General features: G+C 43.3%; 1 protein-coding gene across 1 annotated transcript in view; it reads left to right on the top strand.

The window, feature by feature from the left end:
- Positions 1–20,263, top strand: part of arhgef2 (rho/rac guanine nucleotide exchange factor (GEF) 2) — a 194,337-nt gene that overhangs the window by 18,252 nt on the left and 155,822 nt on the right. Inside the window, exon 2 of the mRNA XM_034173482.1 lies at positions 10,856–11,018. Within this exon, the coding sequence (XP_034029373.1) occupies positions 10,856–11,018 (163 nt within the window). The remainder of the gene's footprint in view (positions 1–10,855; positions 11,019–20,263) is intronic.

Below are 20,263 nucleotides of genomic sequence, written 5' to 3'. Positions count from 1 at the left end.
CATCATCACCTTGCCCAATGCAGATTCAAGATTCATCACTGAATATGACTTTCATCCAGTCATCCACAGTCCACGATTGCTTTTCTTTAGCCCATTGTAACCTTGTTTTTTTCTGTTTAGGTGTTAGATCCTCGGTGTTTGATCCTCGACGACACACCCGCCGAGGATCAAACTCTGGTTATTGGCGACTCTGTTTTGAGAAATGTGAAGTTAGCGACACCAGCAACCATAGTCAATTGTCTTCCGGGGGCCAGAGCAGGCGACATTGAAGGAAATTTGAAACTGCTGGCTAAGGCTAAGCGTAAATTTGGTAAGATTGTAATTCACGTCGGCAGTAATGACACCCGGTTACGCCAATCGGAGGTCACTAAAATTAACATTAAATCGGTGTGTAACTTTGCAAAAACAATGTCGGACTCTGTAGTTTTCTCTGGGCCCCTCCCCAATCGGACCGGGAGTGACATGTTTAGCCGCATGTTCTCCTTGAATTGCTGGCTGTCTGAGTGGTGTCCAAAAAATGAGGTGGGCTTCATAGATAATTGGAAAAGCTTCTGGGGAAAACCTGGTCTTGTTAGGAGAGACGGCATCCATCCCACTTTGGATGGAGCAGCTCTCATTTCTAGAAATCTGGCCAATTTTCTTAAATCCTCCAAACCGTGACTATCCAGGGTTGGGACCAGGAAGCAGAGTTGTAGTCTTACACACCTCTCTGCAGCTTCTCTCCCCCTGCCATCCCCTCATTACCCCATCCCCGTAGAGACGGTGCCTGCTCCCAGACTACCAATAACCAGCAAAAATCTATTTAAGCATAAAAATTCAAAAAGAAAAAATAATATAGCACCTTCAACTGCACCACAGACTAAAACAGTTAAATGTGGTCTATTAAACATTAGGTCTCTCTCTTCTAAGTCCCTGTTGGTAAATGATATAATAATTGATCAACATATTGATTTATTCTGCCTAACAGAAACCTGGTTACAGCAGGATGAATATGTTAGTTTAAATGAGTCAACACCCCCGAGTCACTAACTGTCAGAATGCTCGTAGCACGGGCCGAGGAGGAGGATTAGCAGCAATCTTCCATTCCAGCTTATTAATTAATCAAAAACCCAGACAGAGCTTTAATTCATTTGAAAGCTGGTCTCTTAGTCTTGTCCATCCAAATTGGAAGTCCCAAAAAACAGTTTTATTTGTTATTATCTATCGTCCACCTGGTCGTTACTGTGAGTTTCTCTGTGAATTTTCAGACCTTTTGTCTGACTTAGTGCTTAGCTCAGATAAGATAATTATAGTGGGCGATTTTAACATCCACACAGATGCTGAGAATGACAGCCTCAACACTGCATTTAATCTATTATTAGACTCTATTGGCTTTGCTCAAAAAGTAAATGAGTCCACCCACCACTTTAATCATATCTTAGATCTTGTTCATACTTATGGTATGGAAATAGAAGACTTAACAGTATTCCCTGAAAACTCCCTTCTGTCTGATCATTTCTTAATAACATTTACATTTACTCTGATGGACTACCCAGCAGTGGGGAATAAGTTTCATTACACTAGAAGTCTTTCAGAAAGCGCTGTAACTAGGTTTAAGGATATGATTCCTTCTTTATGTTCTCTAATGCCATATACCAACACAGTGCAGAGTAGCTACCTAAACTCTGTAAGGGAGATAGAGTATCTCGTCAATAGTTTTACATCCTCATTGAAGACAACTTTGGATGCTGTAGCTCCTCTGAAAAAGAGAGCTTTAAATCAGAAGTGTCTGACTCCGTGGTATAACTCACAAACTCGTAGCTTAAAGCAGATAACCCGTAAGTTGGAGAGGAAATGGCGTCTCACTAATTTAGAAGATCTTCACTTAGCCTGGAAAAAGAGTCTGTTGCTCTATAAAAAAGCCCTCTGTAAAGCTAGGACATCTTTCTACTCATCACTAATTGAAGAAAATAAGAACAACCCCAGGTTTCTTTTCAGCACTGTAGCCAGGCTGACAAAGAGTCAGAGCTCTATTGAGCTGAGTATTCCATTAACTTTAACTAGTAATGACTTCATGACTTTCTTTGCTAACAAAATTTTAACTATTAGAGAAAAAATTACTCATAACCATCCCAAAGACGTATTGTTATCTTTGGCTGCTTTCAGTGATGCCGGCATTTGGTTAGACTCTTTCTCTCCGATTGTTCTGTCTGAGTTATTTTCATTAGTTACTTCATCCAAACCATCAACATGTTTATTAGACCCCATTCCTACCAGGCTGCTCAAGGAAGCCCTACCATTATTTAATGCTTCGATCTTAAATATGATCAATCTATCTTTGTTAGTTGGCTATGTACCACAGGCTTTTAAGGTGGCAGTAATTAAACCATTACTTAAAAAGCCATCACTTGACCCAGCTATCTTAGCTAATTATAGGCCAATCTCCAACCTTCCTTTTCTCTCAAAAATTCTTGAAAGGGTAGTTGTAAAACAGCTAACTGATCATCTGCAGAGGAATGGTCTATTTGAAGAGTTTCAGTCAGGTTTTAGAATTCATCATAGTACAGAAACAGCATTAGTGAAGGTTACAAATGATCTTCTTATGGCCTCGGACAGTGGACTCATCTCTGTGCTTGTTCTGTTAGACCTCAGTGCTGCTTTTGATACTGTTGACCATAAAATTTTATTACAGAGATTAGAGCATGCCATAGGTATTAAAGGCACTGCGCTGCGGTGGTTTGAATCATATTTGTCTAATAGATTACAATTTGTTCATGTAAATGGGGAATCTTCTTCACAGACTAAAGTTAATTATGGAGTTCCACAAGGTTCTGTGCTAGGACCAATTTTATTCACTTTATACATGCTTCCCTTAGGCAGTATTATTAGACGGTATTGCTTAAATTTTCATTGTTACGCAGATGATACCCAGCTTTATCTATCCATGAAGCCAGAGGACACACACCAATTAGCTAAACTGCAGGATTGTCTTACAGACATAAAGACATGGATGACCTCTAATTTCCTGCTTTTAAACTCAGATAAAACTGAAGTTATTGTACTTGGCCCCACAAATCTTAGAAACATGGTGTCTAACCAGATCCTTACTCTGGATGGCATTACCCTGACCTCTAGTAATACTGTGAGAAATCTTGGAGTCATTTTTGACCAGGATATGTCATTCAAAGCGCATATTAAACAAATATGTAGGACTGCTTTTTTGCATTTACGCAATATCTCTAAAATCAGAAAGGTCTTGTCTCAGAGTGATGCTGAAAAACTAATTCATGCATTTATTTCCTCTAGGCTGGACTATTGTAATTCATTATTATCAGGTTGTCCTAAAAGTTCCCTAAAAAGCCTTCAGTTAATTCAAAATGCTGCAGCTAGAGTACTGACGGGGACTAGAAGTAGAGAGCATATCTCACCCATATTGGCCTCTCTTCATTGGCTTCTGGTTAATTCTAGAATAGAATTTAAAATTCTTCTTCTTACTTATAAGGTTTTGAATAATCAGGTCCCATCTTATCTTAGGGACCTCGTAGTACCATATCACCCCAATAGAGCGCTTCGCTCTCAGACTGCAGGCTTACTTGTAGTTCCTAGGGTTTGTAAGAGTAGAATGGGAGGCAGAGCCTTCAGCTTTCAGGCTCCTCTCCTGTGGAACCAGCTCCCAATTCAGATCAGGGAGACAGACACCCTCTCTACTTTTAAGATTAGGCTTAAAACTTTCCTTTTTGCTAAAGCTTATAGTTAGGGCTGGATCAGGTGACCCTGAACCATCCCTTAGTTATGCTGCTATAGACGTAGACTGCTGGGGGGTTCCCATGATGCACTGTTTCTTTCTCTTTTTGCTCTGTATGCACCACTCTGCATTTAATCATTAGTGATCGATCTCTGCTCCCCTCCACAGCATGTCTTTTTCCTGGTTCTCTCCCTCAGCCCCAACCAGTCCCAGCAGAAGACTGCCCCTCCCTGAGCCTGGTTCTGCTGGAGGTTTCTTCCTGTTAAAAGGGAGTTTTTCCTTCCCACTGTAGCCAAGTGCTTGCTCACAGGGGGTCGTTTTGACCGTTGGGGTTTTACATAATTATTGTATGGCCTTGCCTTACAATATAAAGCGCCTTGGGGCAACTGTTTGTTGTGATTTGGCGCTATATAAAAAAATTGATTGATTGATTGATTGATTGAATGATGGCTTTCGTTTAGCTTTTCTGTATGTAAATCCCATTTCCTTTAGGCGGTTTCTTACAGTTCGGTCACAGACGTTGACTCCAGTTTCCTCCCATTTGTTCATTTGTTTTGTTGTGCATTTTTGATTTTTGAGACATATTAAGTTTTCTGTCTTGACACTTTGATGTCTTCCTTGGTCTACCAGTATGTTTGCCTTTAACAACCTTCCCATGTTGTTTGTATTTGGTCCAGAGTTTAGACAGAGCTGACTGTGAACAACCAACATCTTTTGCAACATTGTGTGATGATTTACCCTCTTTTAAGAGTTTGATAATCCTCTCCTTTGTTTCAATTGATATCTCTCATGTTGGTGCCATGATTCATGTCAGTCCACTTGGTGCAACAGCTCTCCAAGGTGTGATCACTCTTTTTTAGATGCAGACTAACGAGCAGATCTGATTTGATGCAGGTGTTAGTTTTGGGGATGAAAATTTACAGGGTGATTCCATAATTTTTTCCTCAGAATTGAGTGATTCCATATTTTTTTCCCTCTGCTTGGTCTAAAAAAGTAACCGTTACTGACTGCCACAATTATTTTTCCTGATTTCTTATAGTGTTTCTTAAAGCCAGAAAGTTGCCATTTGAAATGACTTTAGTTTTGTGTCATGTCTGTGATCTGCTTTTTTTCTACAAAATTAAACAACTGAATGAACATCCTCCGAGGCCGGTGATTCCATAATTTTTGCCAGGGGTTGTAATAATAAATCTTCACTGTGCCTCGTGATGGAATCACTACGATGACCGCTCCAAGATGAAGGCTGCATTTCTTGCGCCTCAGCAACCAGTCCGGCGTCTACTCTTCTTTATAATGTCTATGGCCAGTTCACTGAGACTCATCACAGCTTCAGATGGTGTCGGATCTGGTGTTGGATCACTGAGACTCATCACAGCTTCAGATGGTGTTGGATCACTGAGACTCATCACAGCTTCAGATGGTGTTGGATCACTGAGACTCATCACAGCTTCAGATGGTGTCGGATCTGGTGTTGGATCACTGAGACTCATCACAGCTTCAGATGGTGTCGGATCACTGAGACTCATCACAGCTTCAGATGGTGTCGGATCTGGTGTTGGATCACTGAGACTCATCACAGCTTCAGATGGTGTCGGATCACTGAGACTCATCACAGCTTCAGATGGTGTCGGATCTGGTGTCAGATCACTGAGACTCATCACAGCTTCAGATGGTGTCGGATCACTGAGACTCATCACAGCTTCAGATGGTGTCAGATCACTGAGACTCATCACAGCTTCAGATGGTGTCTGATCACTGAGACTCATCACAGCTTCAGATGGTGTCAGATCACTGAGAATCATCACAGCTTCAGATGGTGTTGGATCACTGAGACTCATCACAGCTTCAGATGGTGTCGGATCTGGTGTTGGATCACTGAGACTCATCACAGCTTCAGATGGTGTCGGATCACTGAGACTCATCACAGCTTCAGATGGTGTCGGATCTGGTGTTGGATCACTGAGACTCATCACAGCTTCAGATGGTGTCGGATCACTGAGACTCATCACAGCTTCAGATGGTGTCGGATCTGGTGTCAGATCACTGAGACTCATCACAGCTTCAGATGGTGTCGGATCACTGAGACTCATCACAGCTTCAGATGGTGTCAGATCACTGAGACTCATCACAGCTTCAGATGGTGTCGGATCACTGAGACTCATCACAGCTTCAGATGGTGTCAGATCACTGAGACTCATCACAGCTTCAGATGGTGTCGGCTCACTGAGACTCATCACAGCTTCAGATGGTGTCGGATCTGGTGTCAGATCACTGAGACTCATCACAGCTTCAGATGGTGTCGGATCACTGAGACTCATCACAGCTTCAGATGGTGTCAGATCACTGAGACTCATCATAGCTTCAGATGGTGTCGGATCACTGAGACTCATCACAGCTTCAGATGGTGTCAGATCACTGAGACTCATCACAGCTTCAGATGGTGTCAGATCACTGAGACTCATCACAGCTTCAGATGGTGTCGGCTCACTGAGACTCATCACAGCTTCAGATGGTGTCAGATCACTGAGACTCATCACAGCTTCAGATGGTGTCGGCTCACTGAGACTCATCACAGCTTCAGATGGTGTCAGATCACTGAGACTCATCACAGCTTCAGATGGTGTCGGATCACTGAGACTCATCACAGCTTCAGATGGTGTCAGATCACTGAGACTCATCACAGCTTCAGATGGTGTTGGATCACTGAGACTCATCACAGCTTCAGATGGTGTCGGATCTGGTGTTGGATCACTGAGACTCATCACAGCTTCAGATGGTGTCGGATCTCTGAGACTCATCACAGCTTCAGATGGTGTCGGATCTGGTGTTGGATCACTGAGACTCATCACAGCTTCAGATGGTGTCGGATCACTGAGACTCATCACAGCTTCAGATGGTGTCGGATCTGGTGTCAGATCACTGAGACTCATCACAGCTTCAGATGGTGTCGGATCACTGAGACTCATCACAGCTTCAGATGGTGTCAGATCACTGAGACTCATCACAGCTTCAGATGGTGTCGGATCACTGAGACTCATCACAGCTTCAGATGGTGTCAGATCACTGAGACTCATCACAGCTTCAGATGGTGTCGGCTCACTGAGACTCATCACAGCTTCAGATGGTGTCGGATCTGGTGTCAGATCACTGAGACTCATCACAGCTTCAGATGGTGTCGGATCACTGAGACTCATCACAGCTTCAGATGGTGTCAGATCACTGAGACTCATCACAGCTTCAGATGGTGTCAGATCACTGAGACTCATCACAGCTTCAGATGGTGTCGGATCACTGAGACTCATCACAGCTTCAGATGGTGTCAGATCACTGAGACTCATCACAGCTTCAGATGGTGTCGGCTCACTGAGACTCATCACAGCTTCAGATGGTGTCGGATCTGGTGTCAGATCACTGAGACTCATCACAGCTTCAGATGGTGTCGGATCACTGAGACTCATCACAGCTTCAGATGGTGTCAGATCACTGAGACTCATCACAGCTTCAGATGGTGTCAGATCACTGAGACTCATCACAGCTTCAGATGGTGTCGGCTCACTGAGACTCATCACAGCTTCAGATGGTGTCGGATCTGGTGTCAGATCACTGAGACTCATCACAGCTTCAGATGGTGTCGGATCACTGAGACTCATCACAGCTTCAGATGGTGTCAGATCACTGAGACTCATCACAGCTTCAGATGGTGTCGGATCTGGTGTCAGATCACTGAGACTCATCACAGCTTCAGATGGTGTCGGATCACTGAGACTCATCACAGCTTCAGATGGTGTCAGATCACTGAGACTCATCACAGCTTCAGATGGTGTCGGCTCACTGAGACTCATCACAGCTTCAGATGGTGTCGGATCACTGAGACTCATCACAGCTTCAGATGGTGTCAGATCACTGAGACTCATCACAGCTTCAGATGGTGTCGGATCACTGAGACTCATCACAGCTTCAGATGGTGTCAGATCACTGAGACTCATCACAGCTTCAGATGGTGTCGGCTCACTGAGACTCATCACAGCTTCAGATGGTGTCAGATCACTGAGACTCATCACAGCTTCAGATGGTGTCGGATCACTGAGACTCATCACAGCTTCAGATGGTGTCAGATCACTGAGACTCATCACAGCTTCAGATGGTGTTGGATCACTGAGACTCATCACAGCTTCAGATGGTGTCGGATCACTGAGACTCATCACAGCTTCAGATGGTGTCGGATCTGGTGTTGGATCACTGAGACTCATCACAGCTTCAGATGGTGTCGGATCACTGAGACTCATCACAGCTTCAGATGGTGTCGGATCTGGTGTCAGATCACTGAGACTCATCACAGCTTCAGATGGTGTCGGATCACTGAGACTCATCACAGCTTCAGATGTTGTCAGATCACTGAGACTCATCACAGCTTCAGATGGTGTCGGATCACTGAGACTCATCACAGCTTCAGATGGTGTCAGATCACTGAGACTCATCACAGCTTCAGATGGTGTCGGCTCACTGAGACTCATCACAGCTTCAGATGGTGTCGGATCTGGTGTCAGATCACTGAGACTCATCACAGCTTCAGATGGTGTCGGATCTGGTGTCAGATCACTGAGACTCATCACAGCTTCAGATGGTGTCGGCTCACTGAGACTCATCACAGCTTCAGATGGTGTCGGCTCACTGAGACTCATCACAGCTTCAGATGGTGTCGGATCTGGTGTCAGATCACTGAGACTCATCACAGCTTCAGATGGTGTCAGATCACTGAGACTCATCACAGCTTCAGATGGTGTCGGATCACTGAGACTCATCACAGCTTCAGATGGTGTCGGAGCTACTATAATTAGCTTATTTTCGCTATTTACAGTTTTATTTTTCCTGGTGTAGATTTTTAATCATTCATCAGTTTATGTGTTCCTTTAAAGATATCATCTTATAGTACCTAAGTTCTTAGGTTTCCATTTGATAGCATGATTATACTTTTTATTTTCCTACAGTATACTAACAGAGTTACTTTAGTTAGATACCAGTACACTCACACACTCACAGCTTCTGCTTCTATAATAAAACACCAGATTTATAGCTTAGCCTACTAAGTATATTTCACTACTAGTCTACATACTACTTACCTTTACTACAGTCTTCTCCTGTGATGTCTTATCCTTCTTTTGTCTTATTATTTATTATATTATATAGACCTTTTTCTTGAGCTGCTTGGGTGTGTAGGGAGAGTTCCCATGGGATAAAAAAGCTTTTCTTCCTACCATCCCTGGTTCTCAAGACCAGACACCTAAGTGGCTCTACTCTACTCTTTTCTACTCTCCTATTTTACTCTTCCTTTTTAGATATTTAGATATACCTTTATATACTAGCATAGTTCCACCTTACAATTGGAACATAATATATAAGATATACCTACTGAATTTTCATGCTTATAGTCGAAGATAGCATCACGCCATGTGAGGTGGAATACTTCTAATTTTGAACTATGCCATTTCTGTTCTAGACCTCTAGCCTTATGCTTGAGGTCACGCAGGTAATCATTAAAACAAGACAACTGTGTTTTTGGGGGGGCGCGGCACAACCATGTTGAGTGTAGTTTTGAGGACTGAGTTTAAACTATCCATAAGACTGTCTACTGATTGGGCATTTGCCAAACGTCAAGCTAAGGTATCAGGCAGTCTGTCTTCGAGTTCAGTCATAGTTGAGGAGTTGATGTGTCTCTGTAGTGATAAATAAGGTTGTTGTTCCACTAAACGGCAGCGAAACTGTCAACTTAATAACTAAGTGATCAGAGACCAAACTGGAGATACAAAACGCAGAATTTGCACTGTGCACAATTTCTTCAATCACAGCCACAGAATTCTAAACCTTTTTCTGGGTTGTCTGGGTGTCTTGGTGGCTTTCCTCACTCTTCTCCTTCTTGCACAGTCACTCAGTTTTTCAGAACTGTCTACTCCACACAGATTTACCACAGAGTGTCATACTGTTTGTATTTCTACATAACTGATGTAAATAAAGTCCAAGACATATTCAGTGACTTGGAAATGTTCATGTATCCATCCCTGACTTGTCTGAAAAAACTGTCAATTAAACTGATTATTTACAGGTATTATACCAAAGGGGCTGATTACTTATGCAACCCATCATCTTGGCTTTTGTATGAATTCATTTATGTCAACTTGTAGAGATTTACTTTCAGTTTGAGTCTAAGGAAGATCATTTTAGAAATTTTTATATTGAGAAGCCTGACTTACTTTTTGTATTTGAAATGCCATAAACAAATTAAAATGCGTGAAATAACAAGGGGCTTAATACTTTTGCAGGCCACTGTAGTGTATTCATGTAATTGTTCCGAACGAAAACCAGCGCTGCCAGATTTGGGTATGGGCACATTCAAATATGTTTTCTGTTCAGCCATGGAGCACCACATTTGTGTTATACTCCGTGTGTACGCTGCTGTGAGCTCACTGTGGGTACGGTCTGTCTCACACACATGCACACACACAAATGCTCCCACTAACATATTTTCTGTTTATTCTCTTTAACGGGGTACCAAATAAACTATCCCTTCGTGTCTCCACATCACTTCCAGTCATCTGTAGCTCACACATGGTATAATTTATTTTCTGTGTTCACATTGTCTGATGTGACAGCGTGAAGAATCCCAGCTCCAGTGCCAAATTCCCTGGATTTGCATATTTAAATAGGATCACGGAAAGGGAGGAGTTTGGTGTGTGTGCATGTGCACTCAATTCCATGTTCAGTGGGATGAACAGATGGAACGTGCTTGGATCCATGCGTACGCACACTTTGATACATTTGAATATATTTGTGCTTACGCCAGATTCTGGGTTTTGCCATACTCCATGTTTTAGTGGGAAATCCATGCAAGTCTCTGTACATGAGGCCCTGGTCCGTGGCCTCTGTGTAGTCCTAATGTTACCCTCCCTGTCGAAATCGTTCTGTGTTCGTAGGTAAGTTGGCAGTGCCTTCCTCAGGAGGGCGGAGGCCGTCCATTGAATCAGATTTTTCTTTGATGTTTTGGAAATACTCTATATTGTCGTTTGGTCCTTAAAGAACCCTGGCGATGTCTAAAAGCCGCCTCTTGGGTGACTGGTCTATCGTGTTTTTTTGCAGAAAAAGGAGAAGGAGCGTTTGAAGGAACGGGAGAAGGAGGCCAGGGAGCGGGAGGTGCGCTCCAGTAATGGCCACCTGTTCACCTCCCTGACGGTGCTGTCCACCACACTGTGCTCCTCTTGCAACAGGAGCATCACTGCCAAGGAGGCGCTCAGCTGCCCCGGTAACACACACACAAAGACTCAGGGTCGCCCTCTGCTGTTCGACTGTCACACTACACTGAAGGTCACAGCAATGAATTTTCAAGGCACATTTCAGTTCATTTCAGTGTAACAGGCAGTAAAGCGTGGAGATTCATGTGAAATTCAGCATCTGTGGCAACCAGTCAGAATCCTTAATGCTGCTCTTGGTTTCCAAGAGAACCAGAAAAAACAACCCAGTTTTCAAAAAGTACAGAAACAAATCAGTCAAGACAAGAGCAAAGAGGCCAGGGAGCTCCAGACAAAGTTTATTTCCGCAATATTTTAGACTTTATTTTTCAGACTTGCAGTCAGGTCCATAAGTAATTGGACAAAGTAATTATTAAGGACTATTATTAATGCAAATCATCACATTTCCAGCCAGTTTTCTTTATGGTCCAATAACACAGCACACAGCGATTCCTGAACGAAGGGAAAAAAGTAAAGTCACAATTCGTTGAGAAAAGGTGGACGAAAGAGCTTCATCACCGAACAGCCAGCGAAGCAAGAGCGCAAAAGGGGCGAAAGAGGAACTTAAATGAAACCGAAGCTAATGATCTTGACACTTTAAATGAAATGCGCCTGGAGCCACAGCTGGAGCAGTGTGTGTCTGCATCTCTGAGTTCCAGGACTCGGTGCTGGAACGGCGCTCATAGCGCCTGAGTCCTGGCAAAACTGCAAACAGAATCTGTGGAGATCTGTGCGCACGTTGGTGGATCCACCTGCTCTGGTTCCTTGTCCAGAACAAAAGAGGGATCATCTCCTTCATCATCAGAACCCTCACTGTCTGACAACACGCTGCTGTGTGCTAAGTCTTACTCCAATTTAAAAAAAAAAAACCTCTGGTGTGCCGTGGTCACTGCTGTATCACTGTATTATGTTCTAAGCTAGATATATTGATTTATAACAGAAAACTGTCAAAAGATGGAATAAATATAAGTGTAAAGATGATTGAATATATCAGAGCAGTAAATTAATCAGTGTGTGTGAACGCGCATTGACTCACATGCGCGGTTATTTCATCCAGCTGCACCTGATCCACAACATGAATTCTGTCTTCCAGAACAGCTCTTTATATAATCATTTGAATTATCTACCTGTTGCCACATGTACAGAAGGGCTGGATTATCATTCCTACACTCATATTATTATATTTAATAAAAAATAATAAGCGCATGCAGGAGGCGATGACTGCTGATTATGCTGCATTCAAGTACCGTCTGAAATTATACAACTTTTTTGTTGTTTCCAATTCAACATTTGCTTGTGGCAAAATAATTAATTGTATCCACACAAAAGATTAATTCTGGCCTATATAAGGTTCCTGAGCCCAGTGAAGCTGCCCCCTCACCCAGATAAAACAAAATCCAAGCAAACAGGCTGAGTTTGCCATGTAATTTCAGACGGAACATGAACGCAGCAGCTGCACTCACAAACCGGCTTCTGCACTGTGTGAAAACATTCAGCTGGTCAGACAAAGTGAAACTAAACAATAATGTTACAGAAACTAAGCAAATGATTAAAAAAAAAAAAAAACAGTCAAGAACAACAGTAAAATGAAATTCGGACGAATTGAGGTTTTCGTTGCCCCTCGATCAAACTTTTCAACAGTTTAAAAATCCTGACGAAGCGCCAGCTGCAGGAACGAAGCTGAGCGAAGGTTAAATGAACGAAAGTCAACGAAAGTCCAGATTTCTTGTTTCGGTAGAGCTTCGTTGCCCTTCGTTAAGTAACGTGTGACCGGGCCACATGATGGACACATGAACATTTCCATTCAGTAATTCAGTCTGTGGATCTGTACGGTAAATCTCTCTGGAGGAGGCGGTTGTCAAAAACTGAGACACTCTGCAAGAAGCAGACTGGTGAGGGAAGCCACCAAGACATCCGGAAAGCTCCAAAGGAGTTACAGGCTTCTGTGGCTTCAAGTGGACAAACGGCTTTATGGTGGACCGGAAAAGAAAGCAAAATCTGGCCTTGTGTCTCTCATGTGCTTTCTGGAGCTGAAATTTCACATCTTCTTTTGAAGAAATGTCCCAGATGAGTTTTTTTTTTTTAGGCAAATCCTTCTCTGTTCCACCATGAAACTGTATAAATAATATCAACACTTCTGCACAACCATGTCCAAAACTCATTTGTTCAACAGATTTCTCCATGTAATGTGAAGCTGCGTCAGGAATGGCATCCAGTGTAAAACCTGTGCCAAATCAACATGACATCCACCTCAGATTTGCAGTGGTGACCCTGAATGCAAACAAGGGAACAGCTGAAGGGACTTGACAATAAAATAAAATGAAATCCTTGGAATGGACCCTTTCAGAACCCGTGTCCCAGCAGAATTGCGTTGTGTTGCACTGTGAGTTGGATGTGTGATAGAATCATTTGACTTCAGATCTGTCATGTAGACTGATGTATTTCCGGTGACATCTGCAGAATATGTTTAGGTGGGGTGGGGGGCGCAGTGTAATGATTTTCAGGCTTTTATTTGAGATGTGAAGACTCTGTGTCATAAAGTTTAATGAATGCCAGAGTGTTTATTACAGTTCTCACATCAAATCATCATTAGTTAGACTATCACACAGCTCAGCACCAATAAACCAAAGCTTTGGGTTTCTTCAATATAAATATATTAATTACATGCCACCCCCGGGATTTGAGCCTGAACTTTCCAAAAGCTCTGATTGCCAGTCAGAAACGTTACCACTGAGCGACCATTGCTGTCCTGTGAAATGTGCAGGAAACTGCCTCATATCAGGAAGGACATGGACGTATTAAAAAATAAATAAACACACACCATATAAAAACACTGCATTTTATTGTTCCCTCTTATCAAGCGAACAATACAAATATGATCCATCTGTTCCTCTGTAGATGACCCATGGTAACAGACATACAGTCATGAAATAACATGAATGAGAAGCAGTTTGCGCTCATCATGTCCACATCTGCTGTCAGCGTGTGCAGCCGGCCCCGCGCGCGTGTCCTGCTCGACACGCGTGTCTTGTAGACGGCGCGCCACAGGACAGCTGTCCCCAGCTGTGACTTTCTGGGCATCCCTAGCCATAATGTCTAGATCCACAGCTCCCCACAGCTGCTCCTGTTGGTGGTCACACCCCCGTCAGTTCAGCGCACACACCAACATGTCACTGTGTCTATCTGCAACGCCACACTAGTGGGGCACTTAGACAGATCTCACATCCAGCTTCACAGTGATCATCCGCAGACTGTTTTTGTGTTGACAGTGCAACTGGCTACACATGTTTTAAGTTCCATATGAGCGGTGTTATATATTCGTGTGTGTCAGATGGAATTTGGCAGACACCTGCCGCGAGAGGGTTCAAACAGCCGCTGGTGTGTGCAAATAGTTGTAGCATCAGGTGTATGAGGGGTCGGAGGCAGCTATAATTTTACACATATTGCATATGATTCCTGCGTATGATTTGCCCACTTTATGCGTAAATCGACCAAATTGTGAAGGGGCCCTAAAGAATGCTGGATTATCTGTATTAGGTGTGTATGAATTGACCAGAGTTAGTGGTGTGTCGTTTATCTCCCCCTGAAACAGTGACGTAACAGCCGTCTTTGTCAGCCATTGTGGAATTATGGAGAAAGAGTATCTATCCGTCTCTTCACTAGACTTTGCAGGGAAGGACGAATGATATACATCTTGAATCCATTTTACTTTCAGTCTATTATGAGAGTTATGTCTCTTGTAAGAAGATTATGTCTGGATGTAGTGACTTTAATTGGTTCATGATTTTACCTCTTTTCACAGGATGGTTTCCGCCCTGTATGTTCCAGCTCGTAAATGTCAGTCCTTTAACATTCTGTGTATCTGTCATTTCACAAAAGGAAGAAAAATCGGCACACAACAATACGACTGCATAATTAAGAACGCAAATGCGCTGAACAACAGGTAAACAAATAAACCCTAAACACACCTCAGGCTAACCCTGATGTAGCCGCGGGAAAGTAGTTAGTGGGAAGCAAGAGCGAGAAAGAAAGAGAGAGAAAAAACACACAAAACCTCACTGAACAAAACACAAAAAAACGAATGAGAAGTGAAGCTTCGCTGTCTGAGTAACTTTACTCAGACTGTTACTCTCTCTGGGAGGGGGGTGGGGGGGCTTCAAGCTTAGATACAAAAACACGGCCTGCTTCCAAAATGGAGCTGAGAAAATATCAGAACAGCTGCATATATAGAATATTAAATTGTGCAAGTACCTTTGGCTTATTAACACAATTAAAGTCCGATATAAAGTCTGTCCGTCCCTGTATGTTCGAATTTCGTCTCACCACAGTTTAATGTGGTGTAAAATAAAAAAGGTCTATCCAAGTAGCGTTTGCCACTCACCCCCGATGACAGTGTTGATGCTGGGAGACGCTCAGCGTACTCCTCGGCCTCCTGTGGGTCAGTAAAGGATCTCTGGAGGCCGTTGTGGGTCACCAGGAATCTCACAGGGTAAAGCGGACCATATCTGACACCGGGTTGGCTGCGCACTAGTTGCCTGGCTCTGCTGAATAGCGCCGTTTGTTTTGTCACCAATGGAGGGTAGTCGGGGAAGAGCCTTACGTTTTTTCCTTGATATTGGAGGTTTTTCACTGCAGCAGCTTTACAGAGAATCTCCTCCAGAACGTGATGATAGTGGAGCCGTATTATGAATGGGTGCAGGGGCTCAGAGGGACTCAACCGCTGACGGAGAGTTCTGTGGGCCCAGTTGTGAGCGGCGCCTCTTCCAGGCCGAGGACGTCTTTTAACAACGTGGCAATAAAGTTCCTCAGTTTTGTCGTTTCCAGGCCCTCACAGATACCAGTAATCCTGATGTTGTTTCTCCGCGCTCTTCCTTCTGAGTCCTCATTCCTTTGTTTTAGCATGTCAACATCAGTTTTGAGGCGAGCCACTTGGCTAATGCTGTCGGAGTGAGAAGTGGTGCCTCCTCCAAATCAGTGACTTTGTCCTGTAACATCTGTGATTTAGCATCAAAATTAGTGATGGATGCTTGAACGATATTGTTCACTGCACTGATTTCTCTCAGATTGTTATAAAACCGCTAAGTGCATCTGTCCAGATTCTTACAAATGTCATCTTTTATTTTGGTCATTTCACCTCTGAGTGCTGAGTACGGCTCGGTTGGAAGGATCCTTCTTATTGTCACTGGATTCTTCGAGGGCTTCTGTTTCAAGCGGGACGGCTGCTTGATCGGGGCCTAGTTGAGCCATTTTCTGCTTCTTGGATTTCCCCTTCTTCATGTTGAAAAAGCCAGTCAAATGCACAGTTGTAGTGTTTTAGAAGTAAAATATCTTGTAAAATTAGTAAAAACTAGTAAAAATTATGAACTTGTTGGCTTTTGAAAATAGTTTTAAAGGATTTAGCTGATGGAGCTTTTGGAAACGTGTCCTACTCCTTCATTGCTCAGTGGCGCCCCCATAGCTTTAGTATTTTTAACAATGTTGTCAGTATTTGCGTAAAAATGAGCTGGATAGTCTTTAACTTTTTTTTTCTTTTTGATGACTTCATTTAAAAGCTTCCAAGTAGGGAACTGGGGCACAGTGAATCACGAGGCGCAATGAATCAGTAGCTATATCTGCAAAACTACATATATATTTGCAGCAGTTGTGCCATATTTTTATGCATAAAGACATCAGCCTTATAAATTAGTGTTTTATTTTTGGATACAATAAGGGTAAAACTAAGTGGCAAGTGAAGTCAGTTTTTTCCTATCAAAAGTAAATTTTGTGGATGTCAGTGTGTTTGTATTTATTTCTCACAACAGAGGAAAGGTGGCCCAAAAAAATTATTAGTTAGACGACTACCCCGTCCAACTGATGAGCATGTGTTATGTCTTCTCCAGACTATCAGCTATTTCATAACATGACGCGTGTGTCACATGCACCTGGGGCCACAGTGAATGCGTCTAGAAAGTGTTTTACTAAACCCCAGTATCAAGTGGATGACAAATATTACTTGTTGAAGTTTATACATTTATTTTTCCATGAATTATTTCTATAATTTGTGTATATAAACAACTGTTTTCACATTTTAACAGAAATGATGACAGTTATATTTATAATAGTTTCTAAAGGACATACAACCCCAATTCCAGTAAAGTTGGGACGTTGTGTAAAATGTAAATAAAAACAGAATACAATGATTTTCAAATCCTCTTCAACCTATATTCAATTGAATACACCACAAAGACAAGATATTTAATGTTCAAACTGATAAACTTTATTGTTTTTGTGCAAATATTTGCTCATTTTGAAATGGATGCCTGCAACATGTTTCAAAAAAGCTGGGACAGTGGTATGTTTCCCACTGTGTTACATCACCTTTCCTTCTAACAACACTCAATAAGCGTTTGGGAACTGAGGACACTAATTGAGCTTTGTAGGTGGAATTCTTTTCCATTCTTGCTTGATGTACGACTTCAGTTGTTCAACAGTCCGGGGTCTCCGTTGTCGTATTTTCTGTTTCATAATGCGCCACACATTTTCAGTGGGTGACAGGTCTGGACTGCAGGCAGGCCAGTCTAGTACCCGCACTCTTTTACTACGAAGCCACGCTGTTGGAACACGTGCAGAATGTGTCTTGGCATTGTCTTGCTGAAATAAGCAGGGACGTCCCTGAAAAAGACGTTGCTTGGATGGCAGCATGTGTTGCTCCAAAACCTGGATGTACCTTTCAGCATTGATGGTGCCATCACAGATGTGCAAGTTGCCCATGCCATGGGCACTAACACCCCCCCATACCATCACAGATGCTGGCTTTTGAACTTTGCACTGGTAACAATCTGGATGGTCTTTTTCCTCTTTTGTCCAGAGGACATGACGTCCATGATTTCCAAAAACAATTTGAAATGTGGACTCATCAGACCACAGCACACTTTTCCACTTTACGTCTGTCCATTTCAAATGAGCTCGGGCCCAGAGAAGGCGGCGGCGTTTCTGGATGTTGTTGATGTTTGGCTTTCGCTTTGCATGGTAGAGATTTAACTTGCACTTGTAGATGTAGCGATGAACTGTGTTAACTGACAGTGGTTTACTGAAGTGTTCCTGAGCCCACACGGTAAGATCCTTTACACAATGATGTCGGTTTTTAATGCAGTGCTGTCTGAGGGATCAAAGGTCACGGGCATTCAATGTTGGTTTTCAGCCTTGCCGCTTACGTGTAGAAAGTTCTCCAGATTCTCTGAATCTTCTGATTATATTGTGGACTGTAGATGATGGAATCCCTAAATTCCTTGCAATTGAACATTGAGAAACATTGTTCTTAAACTGTTGGACTATTTTTTTTACGCAGTTGTCCACAAAGTGGTGATCCTCACCCCATCTTTGCTTGTGAACTGCTGAGCCTTTTGGGGATGCTCCTTTTATACCCAATCGTGACACTCACCTGTTTCTAATTAGGTGTTCTTTGATCATTCATCAACTTTCCCAGTCTTTTGTTGCTCATCCCAGGTTTTTTTGAAACGTGTTGCAGGCATCCATTTCAAAATGAGCAAATATTTACACAAAAACAATAAAGTTTATCAGTTTGAACATTAAATATCTTGTCTTTGTGGTGTATTCAATTGAATATAGGTTGAAGAGGATTTGAAAATCATTGGATTCTGTTTTTATTTACAACATCCCAACTCTGCACGCTCCAACGGGTGCTCGAGGGTTCATGGGAGTTCGCCCAACCAGTCCACATGTGTTTTGTGGATCTGGAGAAGGCATTCGACCGTGTCCCTCGGGCGCCCTGTGGGGGGTGCTCCGGGAGTATGGGGTCCGGGGTCCTTTGCTAAGGGCTATCCGGTCCCTGTATGACCGTAGCAGGAGCTTGGTTCGCATTGCCGGTAGTAAGTCAAACCTATTTCCAGTGCACGTTAGCCTCCGTCAGGGCTGCCCTTTGTCACCGGTTCTATTCATTACCTTTATGGACAGAATTTCTAGGCGCAGCCGAGGTGTGGAGGGGGTCCGGTTTGGGAACCACAGAATCTCATCTCTGCTGTTTGCGGACGATGTGGTTCTGTTGGCTTTGTCAAATCAGGACCTTCAGTGTGCACTGGGGCGGTTTGCAGCCGAGTGTGAAGTGTACAGGATTAAAATCAGCACCTCCAAATCCAAGGCCATGGTTCTCGACCAGAAAAAGGTGCCTTGTCCTCTTCAGGTCGGTGGAGTGTCCTTGCCTCAAGTGGAGGAGTTTAAGTATCTCGGGGTCTTGTTCACAAGTGAGGGACAGATGGAGCGTGAGATCGACAGACGGATTGGTGCAGCAACTGCAGTGATGCGGTCACTGTATCGGACCGTCGTGGTGAAGAGAGAGCTGAGTAGGGGGGCAAAGCTCTCGATTTACTGATTGATCTACGTTCTGATCCTCACCTATGGTCATGAGATTTGGCTCATGACCGAAAGAATGAGATCGCGAGTACAAGCGGCCGAGATGAATTTCCTCTGCAGGGTGGCTGGGCGCTCCCTTAAAGACAGGGTGAGGAGCTCGGTCACTCGGGAGGAGCTCGGAGTTGAGCCGCTGCTCCTCCACGTGGAAAGGAGCCAGTTGAGGTGGCTCGGGCATCTTTTCCGGATGCCCCCTGGACGCCTCGCTGAAGAAGTGTTCTGAGCACATCCCATCAGGAGGAGGCCCCGGGGAAGACCCAGGACACGTGGGAGGGACTACGTCTCTTGGCTGACTTGGGAACGCCTTGGGGTTCCCCCGGAGGAGCTGGGGGAGGTGTGTGTGGATCGGGAGGTCTGGGCGGCTTTGTTTGAGCTGCTGCCCCCGCGACCCGACCTCGGATAAAGCGGAAGAAAATGGATGGATGGATGGATGTACAACATCCCAACTTCATTGGAATTGGGGTTGTATATCACTATATTTAATAATGTTGAAGAAATCTTTATAATCATGTGTTTTTTCATTATATTCTAAGTTGATTCACTGTGCCCCGTGAATTAGTGGCACAGTGAATCAACAATTTTAAAATTGATTTTAAACACTTGTAAATTACACTTGGGGAGACATAAATAACACAGCCTTATAAACAATAACTTACTGTATTAAATCCACAATAGAATGACCTCAACCTATGAACCTAGTCATAATGTGTTTATGCTGCCACAAAACGTTTCTAATCCACAGTGCTCCGGCTTCCCCTACCTTTTATGTTATTTTTTTTCCAGTAAATCACTATAGTACTGTTTCTTATGAGTTCTCATAATGTTAGCCAATTTGTTTTTGTATAACTGATAT

This window comes from Thalassophryne amazonica, chromosome 7 (assembly GCF_902500255.1).
Source record: "Thalassophryne amazonica chromosome 7, fThaAma1.1, whole genome shotgun sequence".
NCBI lineage: Eukaryota > Metazoa > Chordata > Actinopteri > Batrachoidiformes > Batrachoididae > Thalassophryne > Thalassophryne amazonica.
The sequence above is the reverse complement of the archived record's forward strand: the minus strand, read 5'-3'. Positions and strand labels throughout refer to the sequence as shown.